This window comes from Colias eurytheme, chromosome 13 (genome assembly GCF_061535395.1).
Source record: "Colias eurytheme isolate Ceu_HAF_F1 chromosome 13, ilColEury1 Martin Lab GWU primary, whole genome shotgun sequence".
Lineage (NCBI taxonomy): Eukaryota > Metazoa > Arthropoda > Insecta > Lepidoptera > Pieridae > Colias > Colias eurytheme.
Genome location: NC_142992.1, coordinates 917,013 through 940,394, shown reverse-complemented (window position 1 = coordinate 940,394; position 23,382 = coordinate 917,013). Strand labels below are relative to the sequence as shown.

The following is a 23,382-nucleotide window of genomic DNA, read 5'->3' as shown; positions in this document are numbered from 1 at the left end:
AATTATTACCGTTTTACGATTCACGACTCTATAAATAAAACGTGACAAATATATAAATTAACAGTTTTGTTGCATTATATTTCAGCCTACGGGTTTGCTCGTGTCTACGTGGGAAAAATGTAATTATTAAGAAATAGGAATGAACGCTTTTAATTTTGATCTGAAGCCGTTCTTTGAGAGATAGAAATATTCATATTAGTTGAATTTGATATTTTAGTTTTTCAAATCTTTATATACTATAAAAATGAATGCCTATTTCCCTTGGTCAGGGCACCGGTGTAAACGGCTGGACCGATTTCGATAATTCTTATTTTGATGTGTTCGTTATTGTCAGCAGGACATCTTAGGAAAGAAAAACCCAAAAAAATTCATCCTAAAATTAATAAAATGCGAAAACTTAACGGTCATTTTTCACGGGTTTAAATTTACGCGAAGACATGACAACGTCTAACGGGTCAGCTAGTGCTTTATAAAATACTAGCGCCCGCGACTTCACCCGCTTCGTCTAAAACCTAATAAATTATATACTAAAACCTTCCTCTTGAATCACTCTATCTATTAAAAAAACCGCATCAAAATCCGTTGCGTAGTTTAAAAGATTTAAGCATACAAAGGGACATAGGGAAATAGAAACAGAGAAAGTGACTTTGTTTTATACTATGTAGTGATACTTAAGAGGATCATAAAAATCGTATTAATTATTTTTATAATTATTCTGCATTTCTAATATTATATTCGAAGGGCACGCAGGTAATAACTTATTTATTTTAATATAATAATATTGTTTCTGAATAAATCCGATATAATTGAAGTGAAAACTTCTTTAGCGGCGTTGAGCACTTTTTCTGTAATGGGTATAAAATCTTAAACTCGCGTCAGGACACGTGACCTGATCGAAAAAGCGTAAGACGGATAGATATCAAACATGCTCAACGTTAATAATCAAGTTTTCTCTTCCGCCGGCACTCCCGGACTGCAACCCGACTTTTTTTATCCTACAATTATTTTTGAGAATACACAAGCTTTGCTATTCTTCTATGTAAAGTTTATAGTATATATCTTACTAGCTTTCCCCTGTTGTAACACACATTGTTCCAGTTTCTATCCTATGTCTCTCCTAACGTCTCAAGTATATCTGTACCAAATTTCATCCCAATCGGTTAAGTGGCTTAGCCGTGAAGATGTTACGGACCAAAAAAGTTACTTTCGATTTGTAATAATATATTAGTAAATATAAAACTAAAAAAACTACATAACCTACGTAATCTATCTTTTACAGATTATGTCCTAACACCTAGAAAGATGGATGTCGTAAAAATAAACCCTCAAAATGTGTTTGATACGGAGCTGTATGAAAGCGTGCTGGATCCTAAAGAGTGTCATAAGCAATTGAATTATTTGTCAAACAGCTCTTTGGTTTTGCAATGTAAGTAATTGGTAATGGAGAGGATTAATTTTAGAAGTTTTGCGTATGTCTATATTCCAAAATTCTACATTCAATTTCAGAATACGTACGAGATTTTTTTTACTCTTATTTATTCCTGTTATTCTTAGAAATCAGTAGTTTCTTAAAAATAACGTAAACGCCCTACCCAAATCCCCTCTTATTGGGAAATACTAACACTAAGCAACTTACAGCAATATAATGTTTAACACTGTCCATTTGCTAAATCCGGGATACTATTAAGTAACCAGTTCAAAAACTTCATTTCTTCCAATAAAATAATATGAAGATACATTTGGACAACAAAATAGATAATGTACCATAAATACCTAGATGTAAAATGAACAAAATTATTGAAATACCCACTTGTTGCAGTTCTAGACGCAAGCGCAAAAATCCCAAGTGGACTACTATCCCTAAATGCTTTTGACTATGGGGATTACTACGAGTGCCTTGATATAGACCAGTCTGTTAGCGACATGCACATACAGGGGAAATACTGTGTGATTAATATACCATTTGAACAGAAATCGAGCAAATTTAACATGTATAAAAGCATGCTGCCGAAATTCTCAACAAACGATCTCATGGAACTGTTGCCTGATCAGTTGATTATTTATTTCAAATCTCTTTTAGCTAATGTGGAGAATTCGCCTGCGATAAAGTAAGTTATAATAAATAATATAATATTTAACGATATAATACACTGTTGAGAATTGGCCCCGTACCATGTCTTAAAGTACCCATTGAGCCCCGAACGGTCCAATCGGTCCACGACACAATAGATTTTGTATTGTGTCTGTAATTCCGGAGCCTGAGTTATTAATAAAAATTGCAGAAAAGACATACTGGCAACTTCTCTGAATTAGAATCCTCATCTTTGGAATGATCCTCATCCTTTTTTCTTTCTTTCTTACTTATAATATAAATTATATTTACTTCCAGGGAATCTATAGGTAATACATATCTGTCACCATCTGCGAAGCTGGGCGTATGTATTCCAAGGGTATGCACGGTTAAACAGGTGGACAACTTCATTAATTCCCCCCTCCCACTCCCAAAGGTGACGTATGTCGAGGGTTTCTGTCGACTTCCCAATGACATACCCTATGTTACTGCTGACTTTATAGCTTTGTAAGTTCTGAAATCATATTATAAATCATAAGATAGTTCATCATCATCATCATTAGTCGAAAATGTGCCCACTGCAGAGGTATACGAGCTTGTTATGGCCATAATTCACCAATTTCGTCCAAGTGCGGGTTGACAGATGTCACATGTCGTTTACTAATCTACTCGACTACTAATCGAATGCTTTGATGTATTTTATCAGTAGATTTTTTTAGTCAGATTGGTATATTTTATAGTCTCGAGATAGAAATAGAAGATATAACTATCTTCTTCTATTTCTATCTCGTTACTTGTTGAATTTATTTATTATTTCATTGGGAGCAAGACCTCCAGTAAGCATGAGCGAAATGATTAGTCTCTCAGTAGTTGAATATAAATAGCGCAAAACTTAAACTTCAATCAACAAGTAATTGATATTTTAAATAAATATTTTATTTACAGTGGCGTGTTCGGTATACTTTTTCTTTTAACTCTCCTGAGTACGTCTTATGATTTGTATCAAGTATTCATTCGAAAGAAAAGTAAGTATTTCGACTTTAAACAATTATCTAAGTGTATCTTTACCTCTTTCCTGTTATGTATCCAAATATTTTCAATTAATTAATTAATTGCTGAAATACAAAATCATGTACTGAAAAACCAATACCAAAATATGATCAATATTAAATTAGATGATAATATCTTACAGAAGAAGTCAGTAGATTACTCACTAGCTTCTCAATCTATACCAATACGAGGCGCTTGTTGAACTTCGAATCCCATAAGAATGCTTTGGAGTGCATTGATGGGATTCGAGCGATATCTATGTTGTGGGTTATATGTGGACATACATATATATTTACATTCATGACGCCCGTACATAATATGTCTGATGTTATACAGGTAAGTCACAGATAAATAGAATTTACATAAGGAAAGAACACATTTTTACGCTTGGTGGTTATAATATTATGTATCTTATTAGAACATTCTAACAAACAAATTTGTTTGAAATAATTTCTCACATAATTTATATCATCCATGACGAATAGGGAATCACTGTAATAACAATAGGTTTAAAAACTTCTATTTTCAGTGGACATCATATTTCTCAAGTACATGGATATCTGCGTGCCCTATCGTTGTTGATACATTTTTTACTCTCAGCGGAATATTATGCATTTTCGTTATACCAGACAACATTACCGCAAGTAAGTAATCTTTATATTGTACACTAGCTTTCCGCCCGCGACTTCGCCCGCGTTTTCAAAGAAAAACCCGTTCCAGCAGGATTTCCGGGATAAAACCTATCCTATGTCCTTTCTCGGGTATCAAAATATCTATATACCAAATTTCATGCAAATTGGTTCAGAAGTTAAGGCGTGATTGAGTAACAGACAGACAGACAGAGTTACTTTCGCATTTATAATATTAGTATGGATTACATTACCTTCTAAATTCAATTTAATGGCAAATATTTCAAGCTAATATTGTGGTTAACTATGATATATAAAAAATCTAGATACGTTACCCGCTCTCTATTTTGGCAAGAAAAAACTCAGGTAAGTGCCCGAGTTTCACTTAGTCACGCACCATTCAGCGTCGTGGCTGGACGTTCTTTTTATATTTTAATCGGCAGTTGTTATTACGAAGTACATGAGTGAGACATGTATTATGTCTCGTGCGTGAGAGTGAAAGAGAGAACAACTGTATTGGTGATAATGTGTTAGTAAGTAGGTATGTATTAATTACGCTGTTTTTTAGTGCAATGATGTTGGCGTATGCCGCGTCTACTAGTATAATAGGTCATTGGTGGTAAAGTATACTAATAATTTATTAAGCTATAGGTTCTAATAATTATTAAGCTTATAATGCTCGTTGCTCATTCATCATTCACCATTCTATCAACTGATATCATCGGAATTCCTTAATATAATAATCATCTTTCCATCAAGTACCATTCTTGAAGCACATCCACATATTCTACCTGTATCGGATCCTGCGAATGTTCCCCATCTTGGCGACAATGGTCCTCCTCCAGTTATCGATCTTGACCTGGATCTCTGACGGTCCAGAATGGGAGAAAATGGGCATAGCTACGGAATTCTGTAGACAACGCTGGTGGTCCACCTTGCTGCATATACAGAATTACTACCGGCCACTAGGAATCGTGAGTTTTCTATATTATTGGTTATCTAACCTTTTCTGACCATTTGAATCTTTATAAAATTTCCAAGGTATTAATAGACTGATTTTGCACTTATGAACTGTCACAAAATAGTTTTACCATTTACCAATACTACTTCTAATTCTTGGTATTGCCAAATTTATTTAATTTTAAAATTGGACGTTATTGAAACTCTGAAAGGAATTTTTCTACCTCTCACTGGAGAAGTTACCACACCCCCACAGACAATCGGCTATGACGATCAAAACATAACACTTATTTCATAAGTAGGCAGTTTACTTTTAAATAGATTTTAGTAGGTTAGTTTTGGCTCTTTTTAAATGTTTAGTCTTCAGGGTTCATGTATTGAAATAACATTTGAAAATGGTCCCAATAAATTTTTAATTAAATTGCATCTTAAAACTACGTGTGCTTTGATCTATTTTTTCCTTTTTGCAGTGCATCTTCCAATCTTGGTACATAACAGTAGACACTCAGCTTTATTTGCTGAGTCCTTTTGTAATAGTGTTTCTTCTGGGTTCGTCGTTGGTCGCCTGGATTGCTTTAACTACAGTGGGGTTGGCATCTTTGATTATAGTTGTAGTTTATGTGGTCAAATATGAGTTCCCTTCTGCTCTCATGAATGTTTTGTGAGTATATTTTTTAGTTGATATAATATTATGTGTCTTGATTAAGAATTAATAAAATTTTAAATTTACTGTTGTTGTCTTGAAATTCTCAACTTCATATTTTGTTAAATCCATGAAGGATTACATAAATGTAATCTGATATGAATATACTGTATTTATATCTAGAATTTTGTAATTAACTACACAGCCATTTTCCTTAATCACATATGTACATATCTAGACATTAATAAATTATTTTATTTTACAGCTATACAGATTCATTCGTGAACTTCTTCCACGACTTTTACTTTAACACAGCCACTCGCGCCTCTCCGTTTGTAATTGGTATATTATTTGGTTATTTATTAAAGCAATATCGAGGAAAAAATATAAAATTATCTATGGTAAGTATAAAGGACTTCATTTTCAAACAGCGAGTTAAAATTAATTAATATTTTTGTTGTTCATAATTTTCATCTTCATGCTTGTTATTCAAATTTGTAATCTTGGTAGATTCACATAACTTTCATTTTTTGTATACTAATTATTCTGACGAATAAATAAAGCAATCATATTTCTATTAAAAAAAATAAAAATAAAAATTGTTTATTTCTTTTAAACAAGTTTTCATCTTGGGTTGGAGGTATGGTTCTATTGGCAGTCCTAGTCTAATCCTATTTATATTTTTTAATTAGTTGTTCAATAGGTTGAAAATTTTAAGAAACTTATAGTTGTGTGTACTGTAAAGTTTACCAGTTTCCTATTGAAATTATTGAAAAAAATAATCCACAACATGGATATAGTTACGTGAAACTCTTATTCGAATTTATTAATCAATAATTTTTTAGAAATACGTCATAGTTTTTTGGATAACAGCGTTCGCTAGCATGGCATATTGTGTTTTCGGTATCTATGAAACAGTCAGCATACCATATGAATTCACTTTGTTCGATGCGATTCTGAACTCTATAATGAGAGCACTATGGGCTACTTCACTATGTTGGCTGATATTGGCATGTGCTCATGGTTATGGTGGTAAGCAATTATATCATTTTATAAACTTCATTTTAATACTTATGTTGAAAAGTTCAATCGTAAGTCCCATAATATTATAAAAAAGAATTTTAAATTTTTATATCTACTTATATCTATACTAATATTATAAAGAGGAAAGGTTTGTATGTATGGTTTTCACGCATAAACTATTTAACCGATTTTGATAAAATTTGGCACAGATAATCTTTAGGCCATTCAGAATCTAGGCTACCTTTTATTGCGAAATATGTACCACGGGCGAAGCCGGGGCGGACCGCTAGTATTGTTTAAACCGTTAACATTTCAATGTAACGGGCGAGATAGCAAACTGCCGAAAAATTGTGAACCGTAGTATACCTACGCCTTATTTTTCCTAACCGAACATTGCTTAACATTTTACAGTGACATAGATATCTATTAATAGTTCATTTTTTATTTCAGGACCAATAAACTGGTTCCTATCGTTACCGCTATGGAAGTTACCAGCACGATTGTCATACGCGGTATATTTGGTGCATGTACAGATATTACTGATCCTGAATAGTTCTGTGATAAAGTTACCGTATTTCACTGATTTGGATGTGGTGAGTAAATAATTTTTAGCAGGTAATTTATATGTCGTAGATACTTAATTTTTTTTCGGTATTGGGGTTAAAAATAATAAAAATCAAGCGCGGGTCGGACTCGCGACCATAAGGTTCCGTACAAATAAGCTAAGGAGCAACTAGTGTTTGATTTTACGCGAGTATTACCTATACATTTAGAAATTAAAGAGTTTTTTAACGGATTTTGAGACTGGAGTGACCAAGCTCGCTGTGAAGTGTTCGAAGCGTCGGGAAAATAATACAATGAATAAATCGCGTTTAAAATCCATTTTAAAAGTCTTTAATTTCTAAAGAGCAACTGTAAAAAAATATTGGTTACCATCCAATGTATGAATTGTTAACCTCGATTTTTTTTATTTGTTGTTGTAGTGATAATCAAAATACATTGTCTCTGAAAATTTAAGTTTAAGTGAATTGATAAACAAATTTACAGCGAAATGTCATTAATAGTGGTCCCGTTTTTACTCTTTGGGTACAGAATCCTAAAAACGTATATGCCCTATTACCCTAGCGCTATATTCATTACTAGCTGCTCCGCGCGGTTTCACCCCCGTGGCTCCACTCCTGTTGCCCGTAGCGTGATGAAATATAGCCTATAACCTTCCTCGATAAATGGGCTATCTAACACCGAAAGAATTTTTCAAATCGGACCAGTAGTTCCCGAGATTAGTGCGTTCAAACAAACAAACAAACTCTTCAGCTTTATAATATTAGTATAGATTATAATTGGTTATTTTTAGATGTGGAATTTATATTTATTTATTTAATTAAAAGTACATTGAGGGAAAGAGTATTAAGTTCTATATTGAGTAGTAAATACCATTTGTTTTTAGATTAGAATTTGTAGTCTCATAATATTAAGATTTAATGTTATTTGTTTACAGATGTACGAAATAGCTGGTATCACTTTACTTTCTTTACTCTTAAGTTTCATCATGTGCGTTCTTATTGACGCTCCAGCATCCACTTTGGTTAAACTTCTGTTAAGTGAGTATAAATTAATAATATTATTCACATTTTTATAAGCCAGAAGATGAAGACAGATATTATGTTATGTAGAAACTATTGTTAAGATTATTAGATTTTTAAGAAACCTATTAATTAGACGAGTTTTGATTTAAATTTCAAAGGCTCATTTAAAAATCAAGCAATTTGACCCACAAGGTAAAATTAAAATTGGTATCGATTTGTGTCCAATTTACGTGATTTGCCAGTATATTTCTGAAGCATAAGTTTATTATTTACATAATAATATAATTATTTTACTATTGACAAAAATTAATTTAGAAATATTTTTTCAGTGCAAAAGCGACCCATAGAGAATCAACAGAAAACCGCGGCTATAGAAGAAGATTTCAGCAGTGAAAATAAATGCAGACATTTTCATTAATAATATTTATTCATTATAATAGTTGCTTAATTTTTCTATTGATTTTATTTGCGACTTCTTAATGTTACTTATATGGTAATGCATTAATTTAATAAATGAAATAAATCATTCATATAGTACTTAAACATATTATTTTGTTTTTCTTAATACCTCATACATTTTTGTTTTAAAAACTAATTTTAAGGCACCTGCACATAAACATAATTCAACTATTACAATTTAACTCACAATACTTAATTATTTTGCGATTAAAATAAAAAGGAATCTCTAAATGAAACAAAAATTTAGAAATAACCTTTTATTTCAGACGTTCTTTACAATAATAAATATTAATTACAATTAACTATGAGCTGTTCTTAAGAGTTGATTAAAAAAAGTAAAACCAGATGTTAGAACATAAAATTTTTTTCTATATTTCTGCCTATAAACTGGATTAATATTACAATAGTAATAACTACCTTACAGATTTTTACTTAATAAATAAATATATTAAAAAAGGACGTGTGGCACTCGGGGACTGCCGCGGTAAAGCTATTGCATAGCATGGCTTCAAGCCACACCTCCGAGCCCGTCGGAGTGGGGAGCGTGAGGTTTTTTCGTTACGGAATTTCTCGATTCGGTCCCTGCGCTCAAGGCCCGCGATAGAAGCTATGCAATAGCTTAAAAACACTGTTGAAGTCGATAAATTCTTGTAAACATTGTATTTTCACCAATCCTTGATAAGTGTACAAAGCTTGAATTATATCTACTCGTTTAAAGTGGGTTAAAATCAAGTCTAAAGAAATCACTTACATACAAACATACAAAATAACAAACCTACATGTGAAGCTATTACCTTTACGGCTGTTAAAAATAGGTAATTGCCTGGTACCACGAAACTACACGTTGCAATAAGCGACAGTTTTCATACAAGTAACGATACTCAAGCGATACAACTGTTGATTGATTTCATAATACTTATCTTCTCTAACAGATAAATAAATAATAAAAAGAACAAGGTTCGTTATAATTTTGTTTTACGTTCATTGCAATCAATAGTAGAATCTTCTGATGAATCCTGTGAACTCTTGTCAGCTGAAAAGGGATAAATAATATTAAATAAGCAGATAGTCTTTTGAAAGTAAAGGGAATACATTAAAAATATCAGTTATTAACAAAATAAAATAATTTCTTTGATTAAGTAATTAAAAGTGACACACACTAAGGTCTACATTTGATGAGCAATTTGGTCCATACAGGGGTCTCAAAATGGTTTTGCGAAGTTTAACAAAATATAAATTTATTTTATCTTTAAATAATAATGTTAAATTATACTGTACCAAAAGCGATTCTCATCAATCTATTGGCTGGAGCATCCACAAGTACACACAAAATGAAGGCCAGCGTTATAGAAATAGCCACGTCTGATGTACACCGGAACATCTGAAATAAACATCTCCTTTATTATAATAAGTATGAAATGAAAGTGAAGTCCCAATATGTTCCCTAGTAGGGTAAGGTGCAGATGCATTATACATCAGTTTCACTGATCGATTTTCTTTAGGGACAAGTAGGTGATCAGCCTTCTGTGTCCTACCAGACCGAGACATTTTCTTTTCTTCATCTCCACCGGGAATCGAACCCAGGACCCATTGGTGTTACACAAGTGTTAAATGGATATTAGTGTAAAATAAAAAAAATAAATAACTTACCGTCTCCAAATCAGTGAAATATCTTGTCTTCTGTGCGCTCGTTACCTTTAATATCATCACCTCCAAATGCACCAAGTAAGCTGCGTATGACACTCTTGATGGAAACTTCCACATTGGTAAAGATAGAAACCAATTTAAAGGACCTAAAATGATATTATTGTATTTTTAGTAACTAATACAAACACTTCAAACAAACAATAATTAGATATTATTACAGATTAAATTAATACATATAAAAATATAGTAAACTAAAATATTTTATTGCCGGAAAATGCTACAATTAAAAAAAAAGACGGGTTGCACTCCGGGAGTGCCGGCAGAAGTGAAAACTTGATTATTAACGTTCAGCATGTTTGATATTTTGGAATGGTATCCGTCTTACGCATGGAATATAAGGGCTAAAAGAAAAAAAAATCCGTCTTACGTTTTTTCGATCAGGCCACGTGTCCTGACGCGAGTTTAAGATTTTATACCCAACGCCGCTAAAGAAGTCTTCACTTCAAAAAGATCGAATATAATGATAATTTAATGATATGGAAATTATAAAATACAAATACAAAAAAAGCAATGTCGCGTATTGTAGAGAAATAAATAAAAAAAAGAGCCTGTGTGCCGAGCACTCGTGTCAGAAGTGAAACTTCTTTAGCAAGATTCAAAGATAAAAAAATCATCACCTTACTCCATGACGTGTCGGTATTGCCATGACGCAAACTTGAAATATTACTCTAAACGCGCTTAGAGAAGTTTCACTTTAATAATTCTTCTATTTTTTAAAGAGGTAGAATGTGTTGAGCTAGAGTATGTAGAGATCATGCCCTTGCAAAAAATTACTTTTATTTTAGTATATAAGAATAATTTCTTACCTCCATACCCATGGACGCACGCAAAAACAAGCCAGGCCACAGCTAGACCCCACAGAGGTCTCATAAAAGCATTCAACGTAATATCAAAGTAGTTGAACTCATACGTCATCTTCACAGTCTTGAATATCGCAATGATGCAAAACAGAATGGTTCCTAAGGACATTATCCAACCGATGACGACGTATAACTGAAATTATTTTGATGTTTTATGGAAAATAATGAATAGATAGTATGGGAATATCTAACAGCTATTGAAGCCGAATATTTTCTACATAGGTGGAAAATTATTGACGTTTTCAAATTTTATATCTTAATTCGTTAGTTTATTTTTATTTTGTCTGATCATATTAATGTACTTACTGGATTTAAAAAAATACGGAAAAGCAAGGAAAGTACATTAGTTGCAGTTTAAATCAAAACATCGGGTACCAGGCTGGAATACTTTGCAAGGAGATTGTAAAACCTTCTTGCGCAATGAGGTATTTATTTAAAATTCGCAAGCTCATGTAAAAATTATTAACAATTACTTTATCTCAATAGATTGTTTATTATCGGAGCGAAGGTAAGTTTTACGCTCCTGGCAAAGTATACCCGCCTGGTACCCGATGTTTTGAGTTAAACTGAAACTATGATTCCGACCTTGCTTCTGATGTCCCTGTTTATTACCAGTAAATTGTATGAATGTTTGTCTAGTCATCATCAAAAAATATATATACGGTGTCCCAACAAGAACGCAAGATTTAAGTTGACATAAAACGCAGATATTTAAAAAAAATCGTGAAAACTATATTATATCGTAAAGTAGACAAGATGAGGTTATGTATGGAACAACATATCAGGCAGATGGCCGCCGCGGCTTTGCTGGCACATACGCGATCTTTTAATGAAATTTTCAATGACCGTTTTACATAAATGCTGCGGTATTTCATTAATGCAGCATCCAATTTCGTCGTTTAAGGCTTGAGTCGTCGTCGGCTTAGTCGCATAAACCATCGATTTCAAAAAAACCCCTAAAGCGCATTATCTAGGTGGCCAATTATGGTCCCCAAAGCGTGAAATAACACGACTGGGAAATGACTGATGCAGCAATTGTATTGTTTCTCTGGCTGTATGACATGTGGCGCCGTCTTGTTGAAACCACATCCCCTCCTGCATACAAGATGCATATCTTTCGTCAAAATTCGCCTTATAGAGGATTCGGAAACACCAATTTTTTGAGCTCGGTGTTGAATTGAGATGGATGGAGTTTGAGCGACATCATCACGTACAGCTGCGATATTTTCGGTTGATCGACCTGGTCGAAGGCGCGTTGTTGTCTTTACATCACTAGCAGACCCAGTTTCAGCAAATTTTTCCATTAATCTCTTACTGATCGCAATTTCCTTGATCGCATTTTGCGTACTGTAGCCGCAAAACTTTCACCATTTTGGTATAACACAAATTTTACAATGAGAATGCGTTGATCCTTCGTTTAGCGTTTTATTTTTACTAACCTAGACAAACATTCATACTAAAAAAAAAAATTTTTTGAAATGTCAAACGATGACACTTCGAATGGCGCCAAATTTAAATCTTGCGTTCTTGTTGGGACACCCTATATTTTACACACAACCACCATGTATTTGACATACCTACACATGCATATTACATATTATACGCGCTTTTGTTTGTCGTTATCAAGATGGTTTAGAATTAATTAAAGATAATAATTTATATTAATAAGGATAATAATATAAATTTATAATCTATTCTTTATAAATTTATATTTATAAAGCATTTCAATGCCATAAAACCAAAAATATTAATTTATTCAACAAGGATAATAATATTTCAGAAAAAATGTTATTTTATCATTTCTTTTATTTCGTCATTAGACTGGTAAATTTACTGGAACTACGGAAACACGAACTTAATACGATAGGAAAAGCAAGGTGGATATCATAGTCCTGTTTAAATCAAAACATCGGATACTAGGCGGGAATACTTTGCAAGGAGATTGTAGCCTTTGCCGCCACGCTACGCTATTGGCATAACCAATGCATTTGTTTATGCCAATAGTAAGTTTTATTGTGGTTTTATGAAGATTTTTTGATTAATTACAATGTTACATTATATAAGAGGCGATTTTTATTTGTTAATTTACATAAAGAACAAGAACTTAAATTAATATTTCTGTTTTAAAATCTATTTATCAATAAATAAAATATTTATAATTTTTTACTGACTTCAAAGAACGGTATTTAAAATACGATTCAACTAAAATAATTTGAACAATATTGGCGAATCTAAATAAAAAATTGGAAATACTAATGAGATGAATACTGAGGAGATCAATTAAAATTTTGACGCATAGGTATTATATTCGTTGAAACAATATAATTTAAACAGTAACCACTTTGTAACTTTTATGACAAATATGTTTTATATTAATTTCACGAGAGCTTCAGGGTGGTTTCCTAGTTGCACTCTAAATCAAAACATCAAGTACCAGGCGAACATGCATTACAGGGAGACTGCAAAGTGCTGAAAACCTCCCCTCTCTTGGCTGTGTGCAATCCAGACTCAATTATATTGTGTCTATGTAGTTGTATCGCAATAGCGTAAACGCGTGTCTTCTCTTATGATTAAAAATTGGTAAGACTTTCAAAGGATGTTAACAACAACACTTACTTTTTCATATACCTACTTACTTACTATTTTCGTACTATAGTTATGGTGCAACAATCGTTATTCAGATACATTTTGAAAACGAAAATGCTTTTATCATAGTTCAAATGGAAAAAGATTCATGTACAACAATATCATAATGTTGTGGGAATCGAGATCATTTTTTTTAGAAGATAACCTGTTTCCTGTCTTTTTATTTACCTACGTTTTCATGTAAAATTTATGGACAGTGCCCTTTTTTATTTATTTTTTTCATATTTTTTGTGAATTATATTTTCATATTGCACACTTTCAAATAAGGACATTACGAAATATTTAACAATAGATTTATAGGAAAGAGATAGTTGCACAAGCCACGCCCGTTGTTTACAAACTGCCCCGTAACCCAAAACAATGTACCAGGGCAGTAGAAGTGGGAAGGGATTATGTGGCCTACTGTGAAATATTGTTTACATAGCGTTCTGAAATTCAAAACAATGTACCAGGGTGCTATACATTTAAGGGGCATTTTGTTGAATATTTTAACATGCGGGATTTATTTTATCAAAATTGCTGTAGTTAAAATATTTGGGGCAATAATATTATTTTTTAGAAAAACCCAAGATTACATTGCAATTAATATTTTCTTAGGGATTTTAAATTCAACCTAGAAAGGTTTTATTCCTTACAAAATGATTTTATATGTCTACCTTCATCAATAATAAAATAATAATCGATTAAAAATAATAATTAACACGACTGAACACAACCAAAATGACCGTTACGTCCGAAAGCCAAATGCAAAAAGGCAAATCCGCTGTTCAACTCATTTTTATAACCACCCCCTCGGTTTGGGTTGCCAGTTGGGGATTTGTTTCTAATAATTTTGTTATAAGTTTTTTTCTGTTTTTCGTAAATGATAATAATATAAAATAATTTGGAAAATCCAAAAGTGCACGCCTCATAATTTTTTTTTAATAAATATTTATTAATTATTATTTTTGTTTATTTAATAACAATTAAACCACATCGAATCAGACCCTGAAAAATGAAAGGGTTCTATTCCTGAGCATACTCAAGCGTAAGAGAAAAAAAAAGACTCGATTAGTAAAGTATTTCGGTCGCTATCGTGTTAACAAGAAAAAGGATCCGCACATACAGACACACGGACGTCCAAGACAGAACTTTTTTAAACTGTTTTTTAACTAGTTTAAATAACAAAAATGACATCAAAAATATCACGAACGTTAAAAATAGTGTTTTTTCTTAATATGTGTGTGTATGTATTATCTTACAAGTGCAATGTATGATACATAAAGACATTTTAAGTTTGAAAAATCAGATGTTTTGCGCGAAGTGACAGTAGTACCCACCTCAACGCTTCGCTTATGAGGCGTGCAAAATATATCTATCTAATTTGCCTAAAGAATGTTAATTATGAATACAGAAATAAAACAGTTATAAGAACATTTTCACTAAATAAGTCATAAACAGACCATGTCGATGACCTCCCGTTAAGGTGTAAGTAGTAACTTACCTTATGAATTCGTATATTCCTCCCTCTATATATTCTCAGGATTTGTCCAATCATAATGCCAATAATAAACGGCGCCGCTCGAACAGGAGTATGCGCATAATATTTTCCATAATAATCATGATGAGTTTGTGAGTACCTAAATAGTATAAAGGTCGATGAATTAGCTCTTGAGAGAACGATATCTTGATATTAAGTTGAGATGTAAAGGTAAGTGTAAGCTGCCCCCCTAGTCAAGTGGCTTTCTGTTAGCGTGGCGTTCAATAGAATAGACTACGAATGTATGAGATTGACGTAAGCTGTAGATAAACGTATCTACAGCTTACTTCAATCTCATACATTCGTAGAGATAAACTACGATAACATGGCGCGCCCCTCCAAATTACTGTTTCAATGTGTGTAGTGAAATACAAATATTTAAAAATTAAATTATTAATTTTTATTATTATATTATATTATTATATTATTTATTATGAATTTCACAAATACTTTCAAACGTTTTGAATTTTGGAGGGGCGCGCCATGTTATCGTAGTTTATCTCTAGTCTATTCTATTGAACGCTACGCTAACAGAAAGCCACTTGACTAGGGGGGCAGAGCAATAACATAAAGCGGTACATTTACATCAAACGAGCGAATGCTCATTCTAACCCCACTGTCAAATTATTTAAGTGTAAGTAGAGAATTCTTTCGTTGTCGAACGCACTAAGGTTCGAAAAGTTTCTATGAAATATTCTTATACTGAACAACACTGAATACGAGTTTTCGTTTACACTTAATGATCACAAAATAAATACTCTTGATCTAGCTCGTTTGATATAAATGCACTGTTACGTGACTTAGCGCGTTGAAGCTTTATAAAATGCGATATAAAATTATATCGAGTAAAATCATAATTGATAATCTTCTTCAGCCACCATATATTCGATTAATGTTTTTCATTAAACATAAATGCCGTAAATGCTATCCAAAAACATATTTAAATGAGTGAGAGTCTTGCTCATGTGATCGCTCAGAAATTATTAAGATTACCAATTTTCTATATTAATAATTCTGAATCACATACCAAACGTTTATCATCGCTGCTGGGAATTTATAGGTAAAGCTATACACGACGGATGTTATAACAGAACCAAGCAAAGCTGACGTCATTACAGCCCAGGATATCCAGCCGGAACCAAATAGAAATACTATAACAAATGGACTCAGAAAGTGAAGCTGAGTGTCCACTGCAACGTACCAGGAATGGATGAGACACTGGAAAGAAAAAAATAACGAAGATAATCATAATAATAAATAATTACTACGTATTATAAAATAAATTCGCTTTCGCTGTCTCTTTGTATGCTTAAATCTTTAAAACTACGCAACGGATTTTGATGCGGTTTTTTAATAGATAGTGTTTGAAGAGGAAGGTTTTTCTATACAATTTATTAGGTTTTAGACAAAACGAGCGAAGCTGCGGGCGGAAAGCTAGTAAGAATATAACGAAATAAGTAAAGAAATTGTAAGAATTTTTAGGGAATGATTATTATCCTACAAAATAATAATCTGGCCATTATTATTTTGTAGGACAATAATGACATAAAAAGCAATAATAATAGTCAATTTACTATTAGAAGAAGTGTTTTAAGAAAGAAAAATAATTCAAAATAGGATACGTAGCGGTATTTGAGCCTGGGCTTTTCATGCTTTTCCTACTATTTCATACCTTTCTTACTTTGCTCTAGAAACTTGAACTTGAACGAAATTTCTCTGTAGTTGAATTTTTTACTTACGTTTGATATTTAGTTTTACAGCATTAAAATATAAATGAGAATTACGGCTATTAACGGCAAAATCTTGCCTAGTGTTTTTTTTTTATTCATTAAAAATGTTTTATTTACTTACGTTTCTTGTCATTTTCAAATGGTTCTGCACATGCAAGAGCGTGGCCCACCAATTCTCTCTGCATTGCTGGGTTGCGTGGGCCATCCCCAAAAAGTTGGGACCATCAGCTACCCAGTTCATGACTGATGCTTGGAGCAGGACTATCGTGGCGAGCAGGGGAAATAATCGTAGGTAGCGGTACACGTAGAACTTAGGAAGGCTTCTGATGAACTTTTCTGAAATAATTACGTCGATTTTGAGGTTGTAATAACAGAGATGATGAAAAAAAAGACGTGTGGCACTCGGGGACTGCCGCGGTAAAGCTATTGCATAGCATGCCTTCAAGCCACACCTCCGAGTCCGTCGGAGTGGGGAGCGTGAGGTTTTTTCGTTACGGAATTTCCCGATTCGGTCCCCGCGCTCAAGGCCCGCGATAGAAGTTATGCAATAGCTTAATAACTGGGGGTATAGAATGTTTCTTAAAAATTGTGTTATTGTTGGTGATATCAAAGATTGCTTGTATAATTATTATTAATATAATTTGGAATCAAATGCAAGATTGATAAATTTTTATTGACATTAAGAGTAAAATATAACCTATAGATATTAAAATTTGCTCCACCAATAATCATGCTTCATAAATAAAATGCAATAATCCACACTAATATTATAAATGCGAAAGTAACTCTGTCTGTCTGTCTGTTACTCAATCACGTCTTAACTACTGAACCAATTTGCATGAAATTTGGTATAGAGATATTTTGATACCCGAGAAAGGACATAGGATAGGTTTTATCCCGGAAATCCTACGGGAACAGGTTTTTCTTTGAAAACGCGGGCGAAGCCGCGGGCGGAAAGCTAGTTATGAATAAAAAAGAAATATTGCTCAATTCAGAGCCAATACTAATGTCGCAGAAAACTAAATTGAACTCGATCATAACCTTAGTCATAACATAAAACTTATTATAATGCTTCATATTCCAGATTTGCTCTTACTCTCAGTTACAAGACGTTGCGTTGAATATAACTTAGCATAAATCTGTGAGAGTAGGTACCCTTGGGGCCTTCGTACTGGTCAAAATAACGTTATTCACATTTGACGTTATCTTGTGTGAAATATTACACAATATTGCGTCTAAGGCTTTGAAACTGTACAAGAAGGTCCTTATCTCAATAGAATTAGGGTGTAAAGTGTCTTGGTTCTAGATGTTATCATTTATAACTGCTTTATCATTTCTTATTTAATTTGTTCTCGTGCACAATTAACACGTACGTTTGTAAAAGTAATAAAATAACATTTAATATAGTATTGACTGTGGTATTGACCCTATCCATACTTAATATTATAAATGCGAAAGTAACTCTGTCTGTCTGTCTTTTACTCAATCACGCCTAAACTACTGAACCAATTTGCATGAAATTTGGTATGGAGATATTTTGATACCCGAGAAAGGACATAGGCTACCTTTTATTGCGAAATATGTACCACGGGCGAAGCCGGGCCGGACCTCTAGTAGTCTATAAAGTGATCAATTAAACGTATTTCTATGAGATAATGTTTTAAAAATATTGTACACTTAAGTAAGTTAAAAAATATTATGTGCTTAATAATTACAAGCTACAGACCGCATGAACCGCTAAAATTGCTAAAGGCAAATCTCGAGAACAGCTGAACAGATTTCGTTAATTCTTTTTTTATAACATTCCTTGAAGTACAACGTTGGTCCTTATGGAGACAAAACGTAAACATCAACATGCCGTCGCGGACAGTTGTCCGCGGAGTTAAGGATATTTTTAATTACACTCGCAACCAATAGGAAGCGGGTTCTAGCTGAATTAAATAGTATAATATGCATACTCACTGGTTGTATAATCAACTGGCTTTCCATAAATACAGAAGATTCCAGAAAGAAGAAAGTATGTGTCCACCATCATCGGGGCTGCGTGTATCCATGAGCTTATGGGTTTTGTTGACCACTGAAAATATATACGCTTATAACAAATGAACAAAAGTCGTATACGAAATACGTCTAGAATAATAATTATGTGCTAATAATATTTATAGTGAATGAGATTTTGAAACTAATAATGGTAATAAAATCTCACGTAATGATTATTTTTATATCAAACTATAATAAACAATCAACCTATAAAGATTTTGGAATAATACAAATACAAAACTATTGTAAAGAAACTATTCTTGTACCTTATATCTAAAAAAAATGGGTTGTCTCTTCTGTCTGTAAAGTCGGTTTACTGACGATAGTTGAACGTGACAACGTCCGATTGTGCTTCTTTGTCGCTCGTTCCGCGCTCTCGCTTGCACTTCAAGCCTCATGGAACGCCTCAGAGCGAGGTAACGCCGCATGAGTCATGTTTTTTCGTGCGTGCAGCTGGCCGTATCGAATTATAAGACGTTGTCACGTCAAAAAGGGCGTGTTTGCCGAGCACACGTGTCAGAAGAGAAACTTCCTTAGCAAGATTCAAAGATATCAAAATCGTCGCCTTAATCCACGACGTGACGGTATTACCATGGTAATACGTCACATCGTGGAGGCGTCATGACGCGACCTTTAAATTTTACTCTCAACGATTCTTGTAATTCCTTATATCCAAACAATTTAAAACAAATCCATACCCGTATAGTATCTATTCCATTGTGTATAGTCGGGAAGAATCCAACGATGTATGTATGTCCACATATCACCCATAACATGGATAGAGCTCGAATGCCATCCACGCAATGTAATGTGGTATTATCACTTCTAAAGTTCAGAAGGCTCCTCGTGTTACTGTATATTGAGAAACTGCTGAGCAAGCTGTTTGTTTTCACTGAAATAAGTTGATTTATTAATAATTTCAGAAAAATAACAAAAAAAAGACGTGTGGCACTCGGGGACTGCCGCGGTAAAGCTATTGCATAGCATGCCTTCAAGCCACACCTCCGTGCCAGATATCGAAAATTCGCTTTTATTATTTTAACACTATAATGTTGGTCTAAACTCAAAAACGAATTCAATGATTATTGAAATTCTTTCAAAAGTGAGAAGCTATTCATGAATATATTTTTATTTTTTAAGGTATTACTTAGTCAATAATTTAGAATGGACAATGAACAAAATCAAAACAATTGTAGATTGAACAGTTGTTTTTGTGACAAAATTAATCTTAACCTACATTATTTACAATTTTTTTAATTAGGTACTTAATGTAGAGGGGAAACTATGAACAAACTTACTTCTTTTTCGAACAAACACTTGATACAAATCGTAGCATGTGCTCAAAATAGTTAGAAGGAATAGAGTTCCAAAGACGCCCCTGTAAAATAATTTTAAATAACTTTAGTATATTTTATCCAATACATATTTTAAAAGTTATTTCTTATGCATAATGTTATGTGACATAAACCGATTTAGGCGGTCTGCCTTTTGCATAATAATATGTCCTTTGTAAGACTTATTTTGATTTAGTGAAGAGAAATTGTATCTAACTATGAATTATACATATTTTCTAAATACAATAAAACTTATACATATTTTCATTTTAACCTTCTAAACCAATAAGCAGCTTAAATGTTTAGTTACAAAATGTAAGCAAAAGCGAGTTTTAAATAAATTGATTTGAAGTCGATTGAATTTCATTAACTTAAAAATACGTACTACATAGAAAGATAGATTCACTTGAAACATAATTATACAAACATTCGTATTAAATGTGAATCTAAAAATGTATATGATTCACATTTAATACAAAGCATAAAAATCCGATGTGGATACAAGTAAAAACTACATATTATTATCTTTATAAATATGATCATAACTCTTACAAATAAACTTTGTTTTGTTTTTCATGTTTTATTTAACAAATTTTGTGTTATTTTTTATTTTTTAGTTAACTCACGCAGCAACATAATCCGCGGTCACATACGGCTTGTCATTAGGCAGGCGACAGTAGCCCTCTTTAAACGACAGATCTGGTAAAGGTAATGTTGTGTTTATAAAGTTGAACACATCCTGAGCGGTGCACGGTCGGGGCAAACAGACACCAAGGTTGAGCCTCGCATTTGGATATCTGGCTAATGTACTGAAAATATTGTAAATAGATACATTTATTGGTCCCTCTTCATAATGGGCAGCGTTGGGCGAGTAGAGACAATCAGGATAATGGCCTAAATTGGCCATCATTTTAAATTTTGTAATCGCCGTAATGGCGGCAAACATCGACGATCATTTGTTGGGCCAACGCTCTCGATTGTGAAGAGGATGGATCCTCTTCATATTTATGGCTTTACATAATTTTGGCTTTGTGAGATAGAATGCGTTTTTAGCGCGTGTTAAATCGCTATGCTGATGCCGCGCTATGACGCCGAATTTTGTTATACTATGCGGTAACATGTTTTAAAACATGTAAGTGATAAATCAGAGTCTACAATTATTCCTATTCCTAATTCCTAATGTATGGATGTATGGATGTATGGATGTATGGATGTTTGTTACTCTTTCACGTAAAAACTACTGAACCGATTACAATGAAATTTAGCACACATATAGAGGGTAACTTGGATTAACACATAGGATAGTTTTTATCCCGGAAATCCCACGGGAACGGGAACTATGCGGGTTTTCCTTTTCAAACGCGGGCGAAGCCGCGGGCGGAAATCTAGGTATTCCTAATTTTCCTGAAATTTATTAAAACACACTCACTTATTCACTTTAGCATCTTGAGCCATATTAGCGAACTGAAGAACCAAATTGTTTATCATCTTGGTACCAGGCATTGGAAACTTGGTAATCATTGACTTAGAAGGCATGGTTTCCATAAGGTTATTTTGGACAAAGGGCACGCCGACCATACAGTACTTTCCTTGGAGGTGAACATCGTCAATGGTGTGGTCTATTGCAAGGCACTCGAAGTAGTCGCCGTATTCGTGAAGGTTCAAGGTTAAGATACCGCTCGGAAGTTTAGCAGAAGCATCCAAAACTAAAAATGAAATATTCTCACTTTATAAATAGCAATATTGATACTAATTAAAGTATCTATAATATAATACTTAAATAAAAATAATTACATAAATTATACATGTTAAATATACATTTCTTTCTCTGGAAATACTCCTTCTATTAAAAAAAAAGACGTGTGGCACTCGGGGACTGCCGCGGTAAAGCTATTGCATAGCATGCCTTCAAGCCACACCTCCGTGTCCGTCGGAGTGGGGAGCGTGAGGTTTTTTCGTTACAGAATTTCTGGATTCGAGGCCCGTGATAGAAGCTATGCAATAGCTTAAAAATTAGGTCCACTGATAGGGATTTAATTGATTTCAAAAGCGTCACTTCAAGTTCAAAGTCAAATATTTATTTAAGTAGTCTAGTTTTAGAGTGGCGATTGAAAAGCCATATTACAAAGCAGGGAACCATTAGTTTCTACAGAGAAGAAGCAACAAGAAACTATGAATTGCTTTTTACCAATCGTATACTATTTATTAGAGTTCTTGAAGTTTCCACAGAAAAAGGCAAGGAAGAAACTCTGCGGTTGGCTTTTACAAATACCTATTCAAAATTTTGCGATGGGCTCTCTTCACAAACGGCAGCGATTGGCGACCAACACGATGAGATAATCACAATAGTGTAGAAAGCCTAAATATCAGTAGGTAATCGGCTGTCATTGTATATATTTATTCATAATCGATGTTATGGCGGCAAACATCGACGATAAGTTGTTGGGCCAACGCTCTCGATCGTGAAGAGGGCCCATTATAGGTATACTTACAAGGTATAGCCCAAGTACTATTTGACAATGTCGTCAATTGTTTTTGACACTCCGCTGGGTCCAAAACTCGTTCATATAATGCAGAGTCAAATGCCTTCTTAAAATTCTTCTTATAGCTTATCATTTTTCATTCATTCAGAAAGTAGGTATAGAATATTGATCTGAAACAATTGTAAAAATGATACGTTTTGTTAAACTGTACCGTTTAACGAAGGTTTAACTGTTTAAAATGACCCGATTATCTTAAGACCATCTTATTGCATTTACTTAAATAGACCTGGTTTAAAACCAGACTATAAATCATGGCTTAGCTTTAGTACAGAGGTTTAAACTAATTGTCATTATCAAATGACCTTGTCTATGGTTTAACGCTATAACATGTTTTATAATAAGACTTATCTTTACCATGGTTTTAATATGTTTTAAACTGCAGTTAGTCCATATTTTGTACGAAGTGTTTCAAACGACGTTTAACACATTAACAGTTAAACTTCCCGCGAATAAAAACGTAATAGATAAATTATTTTCAGTATTAATTTTCGCAGGCAATTACCAAAGTTGGGCAACTCAGTTAGGGAGACACTTAGCTGTAAAATGTATAGGATTGGGTTAAAAGCTTGTTAAAACTTTAGT

General features: G+C 33.2%; 2 protein-coding genes across 2 annotated transcripts; one reads left to right on the top strand and one right to left on the bottom strand.

Moving 5' to 3' along the window:
• The first annotated feature begins 1,302 nt into the window (after positions 1 to 1,302).
• On the top strand, positions 1,303 to 8,380 carry LOC149903192 (nose resistant to fluoxetine protein 6-like). Its single transcript, XM_090109130.1, has 13 exons — positions 1,303 to 1,426; positions 1,820 to 2,108; positions 2,390 to 2,578; positions 3,017 to 3,096; positions 3,264 to 3,457; positions 3,651 to 3,765; positions 4,510 to 4,724; positions 5,181 to 5,371; positions 5,619 to 5,754; positions 6,199 to 6,385; positions 6,827 to 6,969; positions 7,875 to 7,977; positions 8,292 to 8,380. Exons 1-13 carry the CDS (start codon positions 1,303 to 1,305, stop codon positions 8,378 to 8,380), a joined length of 2,055 nt encoding a protein of 684 aa, XP_089965256.1.
• A 1,003-nt stretch (positions 8,381 to 9,383) lies between these two features.
• Positions 9,384 to 22,873, bottom strand: LOC149903191 (nose resistant to fluoxetine protein 6-like). The gene is made up of 13 exons (XM_090108372.1): positions 22,750 to 22,873; positions 21,687 to 21,963; positions 20,884 to 21,066; positions 20,222 to 20,301; positions 19,622 to 19,815; positions 18,846 to 18,960; positions 17,005 to 17,219; positions 16,181 to 16,371; positions 15,118 to 15,253; positions 10,935 to 11,121; positions 10,072 to 10,214; positions 9,700 to 9,802; positions 9,384 to 9,454 (listed from the first exon to the last, which is right to left on the bottom strand). The coding sequence occupies exons 1-13, from the start codon at positions 22,871 to 22,873 to the stop codon at positions 9,384 to 9,386; spliced, it is 2,019 nt and encodes a 672-aa protein (XP_089964498.1).
• Positions 22,874 to 23,382: the final 509 nt, after the last annotated feature.

What these genes read in the sequence shown, in the direction of transcription:
- LOC149903191 (XM_090108372.1), bottom strand. Translation starts at nt 22,873, where the DNA reads ATGATAAGCTATAAGAAGAATTTTAAGAAGGCATTTGACTCTGCATTA. An exon ending in GCCAGTTGATTATACAACCA is followed by an intron (nt 17,220 to 18,845) that starts GTGAGTATGCAT and finishes TAATTATTTCAG; the next exon opens with AAAAGTTCATCAGAAGCCTT. An exon ending in GCAGCGATGATAAACGTTTG is followed by an intron (nt 15,254 to 16,180) that starts GTATGTGATTCA and finishes TATACTATTTAG; the next exon opens with GTACTCACAAACTCATCATG.
- LOC149903192 (XM_090109130.1), top strand. Translation starts at nt 1,303, where the DNA reads ATGGATGTCGTAAAAATAAACCCTCAAAATGTGTTTGATACGGAGCTG. An exon ending in GAGAATTCGCCTGCGATAAA is followed by an intron (nt 2,109 to 2,389) that starts GTAAGTTATAAT and finishes ATTTACTTCCAG; the next exon opens with GGAATCTATAGGTAATACAT. An exon ending in ACTACCGGCCACTAGGAATC is followed by an intron (nt 4,725 to 5,180) that starts GTGAGTTTTCTA and finishes TCCTTTTTGCAG; the next exon opens with TGCATCTTCCAATCTTGGTA.